The 15,821-nt window shown below is 37.6% G+C and overlaps 1 protein-coding gene across 2 annotated transcripts in view; it reads left to right on the top strand.

Annotated features, from left to right (window-relative positions):
• Positions 1 to 15,821, top strand: part of itfg1 (integrin alpha FG-GAP repeat containing 1) — a 138,619-nt gene that overhangs the window by 120,831 nt on the left and 1,967 nt on the right. For both annotated transcript variants that reach the window (XM_051898482.1, XM_051898483.1), the window contains 3 exons: positions 1,759 to 1,883; positions 5,764 to 5,846; positions 7,013 to 7,130. In XM_051898482.1, the coding sequence (XP_051754442.1) occupies positions 1,759 to 1,883; positions 5,764 to 5,846; positions 7,013 to 7,130 (326 nt within the window). The remainder of the gene's footprint in view (positions 1 to 1,758; positions 1,884 to 5,763; positions 5,847 to 7,012; positions 7,131 to 15,821) is intronic.

Genomic DNA, 15,821 nt, shown 5'->3' with positions numbered 1-15,821 from the left:
GTCAATGAGCTTGCTCTACCTTTTCCATCAGTCTATCTAATTGATTCTGAGAATGCATCCAGTATTCCAGTACCGCTATTATGTGCCATTGGGAAGTTATTAGGGACACCCTTGTTCTCTGTCTTTCTCTCTCTTCTCTCTGATGCATAATGGGAAATCAGCTTATACACATCTAATTGTTCTTCTCTTTAATGGCATCGCTAAGCTGGACACATGACACATGAGCAATGGACTGACCTTTCCCCAGTTGGGGACTGTGTGTATTTGATTCAGCAGGACACACGTAAAGTGCTCCATCAGTTAGTTTATATTTAGTTCAGGCGTTCTTCTGGTCCAAAATCATAAAAATGATTGATTTTAGAAACTGATTATACTGTAGTTGTTTGCTTTTCACAGTTTGGGCTATGTAAAATCCAGAAAGCACATGGAGAGGTCTATGTTACAGGACTGCATTGGGATCCTGCGGGACTCAACGCAAATCTCGCAGGAGCAGGCGGTTTTACCTTTGCTGCGGGTGGGGGTGGGCGATCAAAAAATATTTGCCGCATAACAAGAAAGGAGTCAAAAAATGAGTTTCACTGCAATAACATTCTCTTCCTCCATAGCAATCTGGAGTAGGCTAGGCCAAGTGATTCATTATTTAATTCATTCCTTAAGTACATTTAATGTTTTTTAGTATTATTTATTTTCTTTTTGCTGTATGTTAATTTGCTATATAAACACCTATAAACACCTTTTATTACCTATTTATTTTATTTTTTAATTTATTTGTTTTATATTTAGTTTGTGTAATATTTATTTATTTTATACGTTATTCAATTAAATATTGTGCCTTTTCGGTGCTATCATTACTTTATCTTATGGTCAGTTCAATTAAACAGAATTTTTTGATCTGTTACTCTGAATGTTTAGCGTAGCCTGTGATAAAAACACCCATGAATAGGGTATTAACAAGCAACACATTTGCTTTTCCCTGATGCTTCATTTACGTCAACAGATGTCAGTCATATTATTGGTCAGCATAACATTTCTTGGTGCGCCTTTTAAAGGGATAGATCACCAAAAAATCATTTACTCACCCTTATATTATTTCAAACCTGTATGACTTTCTCTGTGGAACATAAAATGAGATATTCTGAACATTGTTGGCAACCAAACAGTTTTGGTGACTATTGTCAAAATATCCTCTTTTATGTTCAGCCAAAGAAAGAAATTCTTACAGGTTTGGAATGACATGAAGGCGGGTAAATGAAAGTGAAAGCGATATGTGAAAGCCAAGTGTGGTAATCCATACTTGGAATTTGTTGTCTGCATTTTACCTATCCAAATGGTGACAAAATTGCAATTTTTGGGTGAACTATCCCTTTAAAGCATGAGTAGCCTGTAAAAATTATGGTTCTGCAGTAGTTTGTTGAGGTTGATTTAAAAGCTCAGGATCATCTGAGCAAGAGCCCTTCATTTACTGAGATCTCTTATTATAACAACCCTTATTTATGGATGACACTAATGGCAGCTATTTCTTCTGTTTTCTCCTCTTTTATCTTCTCCTCCCCCTCCCTCACCTGATCATGTCCTGTTTCATACCTTACACTTCCCTCCCCCTCACACTCGGCGGTTTTCTCTTTTACCTTTCACTCCTCCACCCTCAATCCCACTCTCTCCCTCCTACAATTCCACCCCTGTCTCTCTCTCTCTCTCTCTCTCTCTCTCTCTCTCTCTCTCTCTCTCTCTCTCTCTCTCTCTCTCTCTCTCCTGCAGCGGGGCAGCTCAGCCAGTCGGCTCATCTCGCACTCCAGCTGCCCTACACCGTGCTCGGTCTGGGGCGCAGCGCCAACTTCCTGGATCACCTGTTTGTGGGCATCCCCCGGCCCCCTGGAGGGAAGGTACAGACATACCTTATCACACACACTCACAGACACTCACCATATGGAGGGAGGAGGGAGGAATCATGGGTAGAACGGCCCCGGGAGAGGAAGAACATGCAGATGGCCTGGTTTACTTCTACCTGCTTCTGTGCCTGTGTCTGAAAAGGGAAACATTGTGTCTGACACACACACACACACACATGTGTGTATATATATATGTATATATATATATATATATATATATATATATATATATAAAACATCTTTCCATCACATCTTTCCATGCTTTCCAGGTTTTCAAATGATTGGGGTGTTTTCTTCTGATCGTTCTGTCTCTGTCTGGTTTTAGCTGAAGTGCAATTTGAAATCTCTCCCTCCCTCCACTTCCTCTAGAATTCCCCCAGTGCTACTCATTTAAATTTAAGATGTCGGCTTCCTCTGCTGTCACTGAGCTAAACAGAGGTCTTTATCAAACAGTGATTAGAATTGCAGATTTGATTTACCAACACACACTCACACATGACTACATTCACATGCATACACACATTCACATTAACACAAAGCTTACACTTGAGCAAGTCTCACATACAGCAGTTTGCCATTTTGTGTTTTTAATAGGGATGTCAATTTAATACATTCATTTAATACAACTTATTATTTGCAAAAAAAAAAACACAAAAAAATCATGCCTTCTGTCCCGATTCGAACACAGGGGTCTCGAGGCATACTTTTTAAAAATTGAACTGTTTTTAACCTGACAAGGTGTCTTCAAAATGCAGCGCTCATGATGCAAGACACTGAAAAAACAAGAAACAACACGCTAAAAAGGCTGAAAGCTGTCAGTCTAACACGTTTGGAAATAGTGCAATATATTCACTTCTTCAGATGCTTTTCGGTTGATATAGTCATCTTCTTCGTCTTTGAATTTTATTCATTTGAGGACTTTTCTCAGCAAATATTGATATATATGAATAAGTGCATATTCATTTCATTACATTTTTTTTTAAATTGACCTATAGACCAGTTTTTTGAGATCCTACAAAAGCTGAAGGGAATGAGAGAAGGAAGACTTTTTCAGAGAGTTTCCTCACAAAGGTTCTGCATACAGTATGTGGTTGTTTTTCTTACACAGATGAATGTTTCTATACGGCATACCTACAGTTCCTGCTGACAGCTCCGGTTTGGGCTCTGAACTCTCAGAGAAAGGAAAAATGCTCAGTTTTCTCTATCGTTTTCACATCTCTAATCTCTCAACAACTGAAGTTATTACATCAAAAGTACATCCTGGAAAAACACATTGCTCAAAGCTGCATAAAGCAGAATCATAGCTGCATTTTATTGCGTTATGTTGAGCGTTACGTTATGTTGATCATTATGTTGAGCATGTGATAAAAAGTCCTTGTTACACATTACATGTATTTACCGTACTAATAACAGTAAATTATGCACAATTACAAGCAACTAACCCTATAGAAAGTACACACAGTTAATTAATATTACTCAGTACTTGTCTAATTACACTAACAATGACACCTTGAAATAACGCAAACAAAATGTACTTAAAGGGTTAGTTCACCCAAAAATGAAATTTCTGTCATTAATTACTCACCCTCATGTCGTTCCACACCCGTAAGACTGTTGTTCATCTTCATAACACAAATTAAGATATTTTTGATGAAATCCGAGAGGTTTTTTTATCCTCCATTCAAAGCAACGAAATTACCACATTTAATGTCCTGAAAAGTAGTAAAGACATGGTTAAAATAGTCAACGTGATTACTACCTTAATGTTATGAAGCGACAAGAATACTTTTTGTGTGCAAAAAACAAACAAAAATAACGACTTTATTCAACAAATTTGTCTCTCCCCTGTCAGTCTGCTACGTTATTTTCGTTGCAGCACTTCCAGGTTCTGTGTCTCAACGGCGGCTCAGTACTGGCCGATGCCTGCTCACGTGAGCAGCACAAGGCATGAGTGTGATGCTGAGACAAGAACCGGCCAACAATGAGCCGGCGTTCGAACGTAAACGTGTTTGTTTTGTGTTTGCGCACAAAAAGTATTCTTGTCGCTTTATAACATTAGGTTGAACTACTGTAGTCACGTTGACTATTTTAACAATGTTTTTACTACTTTTCTGGACATTGAATTTTGTTGCTTTCAATGGAGGATTAAAAAAAGCTCTCGGATTTCATCAAAAATATCTTAATTTGTGTTCCGAAGAAGAACGAAGGTCTTACAGGTTTGGAATGAGGGTGAGTAATTAATGACAGAAATCTCATTTTTGGGTGAACTAACCCTTTAAAGTAATTAGTTTTTTTTTCTGACAGCTATCAAACTTGCATTGAGCTGTCAGCACAAGCAATCAAACGCTTTTCTAACAGATTAGAAGGTTGCACTCTTAAATTGTTATATCATCTCATATCATTCAATTTGCAATATCTTCATTCTATATTATAAAAAGGTTCCATCGAGGTCTCTCTGTTGCATAATCGTAAGGCCAGGGCCTGTCGGTTAGCGTAACTCTTAAAAGCGTGGGCTTGAGCCGCCCTCCCTCTCTAATGTTTAGAGCAGCAGTAGAGGGTCTTTGACTGTAACAAATCTTTGTCTTTCTGCCGGTGCCCACGGTTGACCTCCGCTGCAGGCAGAGGCTCGACTCCTTACAGCGAGACCGAATACCACCCCATCCCTTTCATTTGCAAGCCTCATCCATACTGACTAAAGACACTCCAAAAATAGCTTGTTCAGACCCCACACTCTTCCTCAGCTGTGTGCATGTACACACATACCGTAATGTAGAGTTATGATAAATGTGTTGTCGGAAATTAAAATCTGTACCCCTAGAGGATTCCCTCAAAAAGACGGATTTAACGTTTGCTACTAATTGCTGTCGAGAAACAAGTTGAAGAGGGAAAATTACCTTTGTAATTGATAGAGGTACTGTCTTCATAATACATTAAAGCTTCTAGAGACTTCCCTTCCTCTAATGAACTTTTTTTGCAAATAGCTGGGGGAATAGATAGACTATTGATGCTGCTTCATGTTTGGAGGCTTATTAACTGCATGTTGCACTAAAAATTATGGCATTTTCTCCTACTTAAAGACTCACAACGAATGGAAAAGTGTTTTTGTTGGCTCTCTCATCACTGCCATGTCAGTTTTCTAGTTCTGTCAATTCTAAATAATTTTATATTAGTTATTCATTTTTGTCTCTCTGGGAGCAGAATAAGTATTGAACAAATTAACACTGCGACTGGCCTACGTAGAGCGTTTGAAGTGAACATCATACATGGAATCACGCTGGCGGCTGAAGGATTTGATTGGGTTGTAGCCAGTTTGAGCTAACCGAGTTGAACTTTACAGATATTTTTAAAACTTAGTTTGTGTAGCTTTGATCACCTGCCTGCAAATGGCTCCTCCACCTACTCATCTGCACTTTGAAGTGATGCTGAAATCTCTGATTGGACTCATCGCCCCTGATCACTTCATTAATAGCACTGAAGCTTCACTTCACACTGAGTATGTCGGCTCCTGAAGTGCAGCTCTCCCTCTAAGCTCGCAAAAGTTTAGTTAAACAGTGTAAATGTGGGCCAAATATGGTGACGAGAGATATTGGAATAGTTTATCAGCCATTATGTGTTTAATGATGGCTAAAGATAGATGTGTTACACATGCCCTCTATTCCTTTAAGACCCCCCGCTTCAATAATGTCCAATTATACAATAATACAATCTCCTGCAAATCCCCTCCGTCTTCCACAGAGACACATCAGCTCTAGTGCATGTTTGCCAAAGGACAACTGCAGAAATTGAATGTGATATAATTTCCATAACGGTAATGGTACTAATATTCTTTGCGCTAATTCTCTGTCTTCCATCTATCACTCTCTTTCTTTTGCAGGATGTGAGGAAACAGGAGTGGACCGCTATCATTCCTAACTCCCAGCTCATCGTTATTCCATACCCACAGAATGACCCTCGCAGGTACACACACATACACATATACTCAAGTAGCAGATTAACATTTCGTTTATGGAAAAATGTACTCAACAGTCAGATAAACAATACTATAAGCAAGTTTAAAAGTAAACAAACTATTTTCTTTCCATTTTTCATCATTTGTTTTTTATTATTGATGAAAATTCAGTTAAATGTATTAATAAATTGCTAAATAATTATATTTTTAACAATAGACTCATTACTATATTTTTCCTGCAAATGTAAGGAACTGTTATAAATTTAAAAAATAAATAAATAAATAAATACAGCCAACAAATATTTTATCAAAATGCATCAAACTTTTTGTAGTCGTTTTTCTTTGTTGCATTATAGCTAGCTGATATGAATGAACACACTCGCTCAATGCCTGCTGTTCAATCAGAATTTTTTCCCCCTCAAACAATCCATGTACACTTTACAAATAGTTCCTTCATTTAATATTATCAGCATCTACTGAGATGCAAACCCACAGCCAACAAGCAAATAGTAATAAACGTGTTAATGTAATTAAAAGCGATTTTACAGCATCACAGCATCCGTCACTAGTCTTAATCAGGACCGAGAGAATGTGTTTTCTCAGGCATTAATATTTAATGTGTTTACCAGCACAGTTAAAATGTATCTTAATGAAGCTGTCCGCCAATCTTTACCATAAATATTTGAGCAGATCACTTGATTTCCCGCTATTCCCCATGGACCCCGCTCGGGCTCTTTCAGCTGCCGTTTTGCTTTCAAACAATTCGTAATAATAAACAGAGTTTCTCTCATTCTATTCTCTCCAATAAATGGAGAACGTTCCGACTTTCTCTCTCGCTCTCAGCCTGTTATTTAAAGCGGCTCATCTTGATGTCCTGATGTTTCAACTTGTCAGAGAGTGCGTCAGGACTGATTAAATTTAGCTTTCTCAGGCTCTTTGAATCTTCGTATTAAAGCTCACGAGTGAAGGTACACAGTGCTAATAAGAGTTTTCTTCAGTGCTGTAAACTCCTTGTCACTGTTTTGATGATCTACACAGGTTTCGCTCTGTATAATGTCTTTATGTGCGTTCTCATATTTATTTTTTTTTGGAATGATGTTTAAAGTTTTCACTGAACTTAAAACTCTGAAAAGTTTTCAGTTGTCTCCTTCTCTTTCTGTCTGTATCTTTGCAGCTGGAGTGCGAAGCTCTACCTAACCCCAAGTAATATAGTCTTATTGACAGCGATAGCACTGATTGGCGTGTGCGTCTTTATTCTCGTCATCATCGGGATACTGCACTGGCAGGAGAAGGTGAGAACAAACATCTCAGCCTTTTATTTTCATCCTTTCACTCATCTGATCTAAGCCCAATAGTACATCACTCACTCCTGTGTTACCTGTTTCTTCTATGGATCTTTTTGAAACACTCCAGCATCCGTGTTTCCTTCTGTGCAGTGTGTGAAGATCTGAGCAGATGGGTGTGTCTGTGTGTGGCCCTGCCCTCAGGCTCTCTCTGAGGGTGCTCCACACACACTGCTATGCTGCTAATTGCTTTATTCTGTCCTTTCAGCATATCAAATCTGTTCCTCATTATCCCACACACTTTGTCCTCCTGGGTGTTATGTGTGAGTTTGTGCACGTGAAAGCCTGAGTTTTTGTCTTTGTGTGTGGGAAGGTGATTGTTTGCTTTCTTGTATGCTATTTGTACTTCTGAATGTGTGAATTCATTCCTTTTAAACATTTAGAATTGGTCACAACAGTCGGCTAGTCAACTAGTTTTTCAACAACTGATTTGTGAGGTTCACAAGCTTATCTAAAGTTTCATTTGCGGGCTGCAGTGTGCTTTAGCTGTTAAACAGTATTCATAGAGTTTTTTTTGTTGTTGTTTGTTTTGTTTTGTTTTTTTTCAAAGACTTTTTCAGCCCCCTCAAAAGTTACAGCTAATGCATTCAGACAGATGTCTTCGGCTGTTGCATCACATACCATGCTGTTTTTTTTTTAGACAGCATGTCAAATTTTAAAAAAGTCATTGAATCTTTTATTCAGGATTACAGCGAATGGCTTTGATCAAAACAATAACAAAAGCAGCATTCTCTATGTGCTTTCTTCTTTATCCTGTAATCCAATGCATTAACCCCATAAATGCCGAAGCAAAGGAAAGAGCAGCAAACCACTATCACAACTATTCAGTTTGACTGCGGCGCTACAGTATAAATACTTAGATCGTTTGATATGTACTGTAACAGTAGCAATAGTGACACATGATAAAAACACTGTTAAGGCCAATTCACACCGCACAGACAAACACCAACAAACACATTTGTTGGGTTTTGTGAAATCAGTGCGTCACCCCTGTTGGCGTCTTTTGGCATTGGTCAGGGCTTGTTTTCACCTGACTGAACATGTTTAATCAGTGTTTGTCGGTGTCTGTTGGGGCAGTGTGAACATAACAGTTATTTTTCATAAAATTCTAAATCCAACTGCCAACTTGTTTGTTGGTGTTTGTTGGCGTTTGTCTGTGCGGTGTGATCTGGCCTTTACTCACACTTGTGTTGTACTCACATTACTGTCGGATCCAATGTAGTTGGCACTGCATCATCTTTTATTTTTTATTTCTCTCTGAAAAGCCTGGGTCGAACTGTGTCTTGTTTAAAAACAAATCCGCAGTAAAGTGAAGAGAACAAATGAAGTGTCTTACTGAAGCAATCTTACTGGAACTTAAAAATAAAGTTCATCCACGCTTTCTTATTGTTATAAATCACAAGTAAGGCAATGCAAAGAATGTGTTTTTCTTGTAATCCTCAAGACGTCTCTATGGTTTTGTTGCTGGAGTAATCCTGTGTTTGTGTCTGTCTCATATTTACTACTACATGACAAAAGTGAATCGGTGGGCGGGGCTAAAGAGGCAATGATGTAGAAGTAGGCGTTGCAGAGGCGGTCTTTCGTCACACTATGATATAATAATGTGACAAAATCTGAAACGAGTCATTTTCTGAGCTTGGTTTCAATAAAAGCTGTTTCTGGACTAATGAGAAAGCTTTGAGTTCTGAATCTTACAGGATATTTTTATAGTACCACTTCACATTGGCACAGGATGCATGTTTAAATAAATAATTGTAAATTAATAAAAGATAAAAATGCTATCAAATATCTTTTAATTATGGGGGTGTAACGATACATGTCCCAAACTGTCATGGTAGGGACGTCACATTCGGTGCATACAGTCACATGCGATTCACCCTCCAATCCAGAAGGGGGTGCACACAGTCATACAACGCTGTTTGCTAACCGCCACAACAGGAAAAAGCACAGAAGAAGAACAGACGATCTATGCGCAGATATGATTAAATGTAATGTCTCAACCAGTGTATCAACCATGGAAAGACATCAATAAAACAGCTTGAGAATAATGTCTCACGTAGCATTACATTTACCTCAGGCAAGTCATTTACTGTCCACAGCATGTTAGTTCACTAGAGAAATTAACTCTAGAGGGGAGCATTTCACTAAATGTATGCACTATATTAGCTAATATACTCATTATATTTACTTTACCAGTTAGTAATCTCTTAATTATTTAATATATGTTTAAATAAATTTGTCATGAAAACAAGTTGAGAAGAAATATAATTGAAAAATAATTGTATAATTAGATTTAGAAGTTAATGCAAAACCTGCCTTGTGTACAATTTGCATGTTGTTGTTCTGATTATTATATCTAAAAATAAATAGCAACTTAATTTAATAGTTTGGGCTCTGTTGTTAATTGTAACCTTTAATGTTATAGTAATGTGCTGGAAAGGGCTCCCTGTATATAGTTTATATAGTATACATTAGCTGAGATAGTTTTTTTTTTTTTTTTTTTTTTATCCTGAGGAAAATGTTAATTATAATTGAATTTATTCAAAGAGAGAGACACAATTTGTTCAATAAACCACTGTTTAATTAAAAAGAAGAAAAAAGAAGCAATTTTATGTTTAGTTTTCTCCCCCCTGCTGCAGCGAACTCTTATCGAACCGTCATGTTTGTGTACCTTTGACACCCCAAGTTAATTATCAACTTTTTTTTTTTTCTTTTTCCTTTATTTAGATTTTTTGACTTCGCCCTACTCACCTGCCCTCAACAACCCTGGTGTATCCAGGGCGTTTATTTGGACATCTTTTTTGTCTTTTCATTCTTTTAAGAGTGCTTGTGTGTGTTCATGTATTCAAAGGCATTATGGTGGTTCTGGTGGTGCTCTGAGTGCGCATGTGTGCAAGGAGTGAAGAGCTGTTCTGGTTTTGGCGTGCTCTCAAAGCCATCTGCTGTGGGTGCCTGATTATGCGCGCTGAAAACCATAATTGCTCTCTGCTCAGGGAAGCTCTTCCCAATACACGACCTTCATTGGAGTTGACACTGCATTAAAATAACATGCTGGCTCCATATCTCTCTTCCTCAGCCCTGCAATTATATATTTGACAAAAGGGAAGAGAGAGGCTGAAGGAAGGTTTAGAGAGGGAGTATTTTGGCTCTTTGTCTTCTTGATGACTGCTTGATGGGGCATGAGCTTTCCTGATGCACATGTTCAGGTGACAATTAGCATTACTCACTTATTCAGCTATTAAAAGGTCAGGAAGTGGCCCTTTCTCATCCGCTTGTCTGAGAGAAGCTACGCAGCCCTGTTTTTCTCTGCACAACTGACGCTGTGAGCTGTGTAGGCTGCAGGTGGTCTATTATCGCATGTTGCTACATTACCAGACTGTAACACAATATCGCTCGCTTTTTCTGCGGCTCTCTCCATTTATTGCAGCTTCTCGCAATCCAAATGTAGCACAACTCCCCAAACAAACTGTTTCTAGTCATAGATATGGTTTGAAAGCTGCATGTGTGTAAATGTTTGTGCATGAAATTTCAGGATAAGTATGAGCATATGCCATTGTGAAACAGTGGAAATGTCAATCCTGTTGCACAGATTGACTTCCACACTCAAGTGACCCCTCATGAAAATGCATGTTCTGGTCAGACGCAGCTCAAAACATCCAATGTACAAAGTGTTCCTCTCTCTCTCTATCTCTTTTGTCCCTGCCCTCCATCTTCATTGCCCCCCATGACAGCTTGTAATTGAAGTGGCTTTAGCAGATAAGAGAGGACAACCTGTAGTGTCTGTGAAAATAGCATTTGGAGAGGACTCAGCAGATCGCTCCATTTCTGCGGACCATTCTATTTGCATCCCAGTGGGAGGGGCGCGATATTAGAGGAAGATAAGACGCAGAATTTCCTTTTTGCCTCTGGTTTCTCTCTTCAACCTGCTCAATGTCACAGGAAAGACACAGATAAATGAAGTACTGGGGTGTTCTGTATCATTTGCATGTCTGCATGGGGCAGGAACACACCTCGTCTTCCTGGATGTAGACATCCTCACTTAAAGAAATGCCTGAAGAGACTTGTTAAGACATGATGGCAAGTAAAAACGGTTTTTAGTCATTTAATTTTTCAGGTTTGGTTTGTCTTTAGTTTTTCAAGTCTTTTTCATTTCTCAAAAAGACCAAGATGTGGTCCCTTTATAATTAGGGCATAAAATCGGTTGATATTGGACATATGTATTAGGGCTGTAACGATTCCTCGATTAAATTTAAATACTCGATTTTAAAAAATCCTCGATTTCAATTTGCCTGTGTCGAGTAACTGGTAAAATACCGGAAGTGGCGCTTTCCACGGACGAGAATACATGAAACGCATTATTAGACCATTTTCTAAGGCTGCATGATATTAAACCCGTTTAAAAATCATAATAAAGCATAATGCTATTGTGACTTTACAAAGGCTGTGAATTAATTAAATAAATGCATGTGCTGCAGGTTTAATATGCGCTGTAATTATTTACATACGTGTAGGTTATCCACGTGCGTCTCATGCGGCTCCATTCACAGTAAATGCTGCTTCATGTGAACTGTTATTTACATGAGTGGCGCGTCTCAAACTCTATCTCTGCATATGCTGTGAGTTTGGATTGCTTTTAATGTTCATCTGGAAACGCAATGTGCAACATTTAATCAATAATAAATTAAAAAAAAGTAAATTCATTTAATAAATAAAGGTAAGTCATCTATAAACCTTAGCAAACGCAGGAGAATACATCATACAGTATATTTCTACTGTGCTAACTGCTCGTCGTGATTTCAAAATATAAGTTTAAGCCTTCGCTTAAGTCCACATGTTCTTGTTCAAGAAATTACAGTGGTTGTAGCAATTCTGTCGTAAAGAAATGGCCAAATATTAAAGATTAATTGGACAGTTGAAATAAATGTTGTAAGCCAATATTAAACAAGGATTAGATCACGTTTAGAGTGTAAAAACAATCAAAATCAAAGATAAATTTATTAAACAGAATCCACTCAGGTACATACAAAGGCGAGAGTCTACAAAACAGAGTGCTTAGCGCGAACAATATAAGACAAATGAATGAACCAAACTGAAGGACTTAAATACACAGGGATAATGAACAGAATACAAACAGGTGTGATCGTTAAATCAATAATCATGGTGACAAACAAGTGGCAGGAAAATGAGAACAAAGGAAACAGGAAACCATAACATGAAATAAGCATCGAGGCATGACTTATTGGTATCACCCAAAATTTTAAAGAAGCAAGCAGCAAACAAATCTATTCTTCCATATTATGATGTACATCCAAGTGAAGCTGATGATTGAAAAAGGAAAATATATGTAGAGTGGGGACTTAAAGGGTTAGTTCACCCAAGCATGAAATTTCTTTCATTAATTACTCACCCTCATGTTGTATCAAACCCACAAGATCTTCATTCATCTTCGGAACACAAATGAAGATATTTTGATGAAATTTGAGAGGTTTTTTATCTCCCATAGAAAGCAACAAATTTACCACATTCAAGGTCCAGAGATGTAATAAAGACATCATTAAAATAGTCAACGTGATTACAATGGTTCAACCTTAATGTTATGAAGTGACGAGAATACTTTTGTGTGTAAAAATAAAACAAAAATATTGACTTTATTCTGAGTCGGTGTTCTGACATAGAACACGAAAGCTCTAAAATGTGTCTTCAACGTAAACTGCGTAGGAGAATGACAGGGTAGAGACGAAATTGTTGAATAAAGTCGTCATTTTTGTTTTGTTTTTGAGCACAAAAGTATTCTCGTCGCTTCATAACATTAAGTTTGAACCACTGTAGTCACGTGGACTATTTTAACGATGTCTTTACTACTTCTCTGGACCTTGAATGTGGTCATTTCATTGCTTTCTATAGGAGATTAAAAAAAACTCTTGAATTTTAACAAAAATATCTTAATTTGTGTTCTGAAGATGAACAAAGGTCTTAAGGGTGTGGAACGACATGAGGGTGAGTAATTAATGGCACAAATTTAATTTTTGGGTGAACTAACCCTTTAGATCTATCCAATTTATGCAGACAAAATTATTAGAGAAGTCTGGCATGTGTCACCAGAGAGAAGTCATTCCACCGGAAGATCCAGTTATGATAAAAAAATATATTTCATGCCAACTTTAATATCCTTATTCAAAACAAAACCATATTACCAGTATTTGTCAAGAGTATAGCAGAGCAGGCTCTGGAATTTAATTGAATAAATGGTGTAATATTGATCTGTCTATTGAATAATAAAAGGAGAATATGATTTTGAGGTCTGTATGAAAATGCATCACAGGCAACATGACTGCATCTAATCTTTGACGCAGGAGGCTGTGGATGTGTGCGGGTCATGTGAATGTCGGCCTGTCAGTATATAGATGCTGTACTATATGTTGCCTATGGCTCCATCAGTACCTGTGTATGTATATATAAACACATGTATATGTGCTAGCTTGTCAGCGCCTTGAGGTGTGCTTGGAAAAAGTTGGAGAGCACATGTCAAACCGAATGTGTCGCGGAGGAATTCAAGTTGCATTTCTGCAACAACAAATAACACAACATTATGCAAAAGTGTCTTGTGGAAAAAAAAGAGTGTGTGGAAACAATGAACTTTCCATTGGTACCGTGCCTGTGAAAAAACAAGTTGCATTAAATTGCTGGCAGCTGATCTGACAAAGACCATTACTATTACATATCCCCTGAATGGTCAAGGATCTTCGACGGCCCCAGATTATTGTTGTTCAACATTCACTGCACTTTAAAACATCACACACTTTCTTGATCTGGACAAACTGAGTATCATTAGAAAGATTAAGGACTTCAGTTTCGATATTTGACCACTGTTTATGTTCACATAGCTTCACTGAACAGCGTCTGTCAGGGCTCTTAGTCCAAATGTGCGCCTATTTGGAGAAATATTGATTTATTATGACGTTTGTGAAATATTTTGTCATACAGAGTACCATTTCTATTAATTTCTCACTGAATTATGTGATCTGAAGAGCTGAAAGAGCATTCAGAGCACGCTCTATGTCTGTTTCTTCCTGATGTGCGTCACTTTTGATCTCAGAGCTCTCTCATTCGCTCTACAGCTGTCGATCATCTTACGCGAGTCAACATGACCATATTCCCTGCCCCTTGTGGACACGCTGTTCTGTACACTTCCTCATTCTGATCAAAATTAATATAAATAGCATACATTTTAATATTAGCCGTAAATTTAAATTAAATATCCGTTATCGGCCATAACATGAAATAAGGGGGGCATGACTTATTGGTATCACCCAAAATTTTAAAGAAGCAAGCAGCAAACAGATCTATTCTTCCATATTATGATGTACATCCCAGTGAAGCTGATGATTGAAAAAGGAAAATATATGTAGAGTGGGGACTTAAAGGGTTAGTTCACCCAAAAATTAAATTTCTGTCATTAATTACACTCATGTCGTTTCAAACCCACAAGACCTTCATTCGTCTTTGGAACACAAATGAAGATATTTTTGATGAAATCTGAGAGGTTTTTTATCTCCCATACAAAGCAACGAAATGACCACATTCAAGGTCCAGAGAAGTAGTAAAGACATCGTTAAAATAGTCAACGTGACTACAGTGGTTCAAACTTAATGTTATGAAGCAACAAGAATACTTTTGTGCACAAAAACAAAACAAAAATAGCGACTTTATTCTGAGTCGGTGTTCTGACATAGAACACAAAAGCTTTGTGATAAACATATACAAACAAACGTTTATACATTTCATATGAATAATGTTTACAGTATACATGCTAAGCAGGTGTAACAATTAGCTGCATAAAAAATTCTAAATATAACATGTCAACATAATATGACTAAAATCCACATTAGATCGCGATAGTAATCGGAAGATCAGAAGTAAATACAAACACTCGCTGGTTGTTTAAAGTGAGTTTTGAGTTAAAGTGTAATACATTTTTATATTATATTATGTAGCTTGATGCTAATTGTGGCTCAAACGCACCTGTCCTGCCAGGAGCTATATTCTAATTCACAATCTATTTCACATAAGGTGAAAATAGAGGAGGGGGAATAAGGTAAGGGGATATACAATGCTTCTGGAAGAACTAAAATGGTCAGACATGCTACAACTGCAAGTCTTGTTATTTAGTAATCCTGAGCTTGAAGGAGCATACAGACTATTTTTATCACTGACTATGTAATTAAGTCGAGCACTCATGACAGAGTAATCAATGAGTCTGTGACTGGCCTATGACTCACTGAACATACTTAAATGGACCTGAAATGAGGATGAGTTCACAGGTATGTATCTCAGATCATCATTTGCGCTACAACCCTCAATTACGGCAGTGATCGCCAGCAAATAGTGATGTTGATGTGACTCACCACCGTATCATGTGAAAAAAAATCCAACTTATAGCAGTGCATCTTACAAATAGATATCATCTAGACTCTCCTGAGCAGATAACGTAAGGCTTGACAGTGCTCATTCAAAGCCTCCGGCTCTTTTTGCATGGTCTGTGAGATTTAAAGTCCTTTTGAAAAAGAAAGTAATACCTCCTTATATCTGTCTGGCAGACTGGCGCATTACTTTTTTTTTTTTTTTTTTTACCCTAACTGA

Source organism: Ctenopharyngodon idella, chromosome 7 (assembly GCF_019924925.1).
Source record: "Ctenopharyngodon idella isolate HZGC_01 chromosome 7, HZGC01, whole genome shotgun sequence".
In the NCBI taxonomy this organism is placed as follows: Eukaryota; Metazoa; Chordata; class Actinopteri; order Cypriniformes; family Xenocyprididae; genus Ctenopharyngodon; species Ctenopharyngodon idella.
The sequence above is the reverse complement of the archived record's forward strand: the minus strand, read 5'-3'. Positions and strand labels throughout refer to the sequence as shown.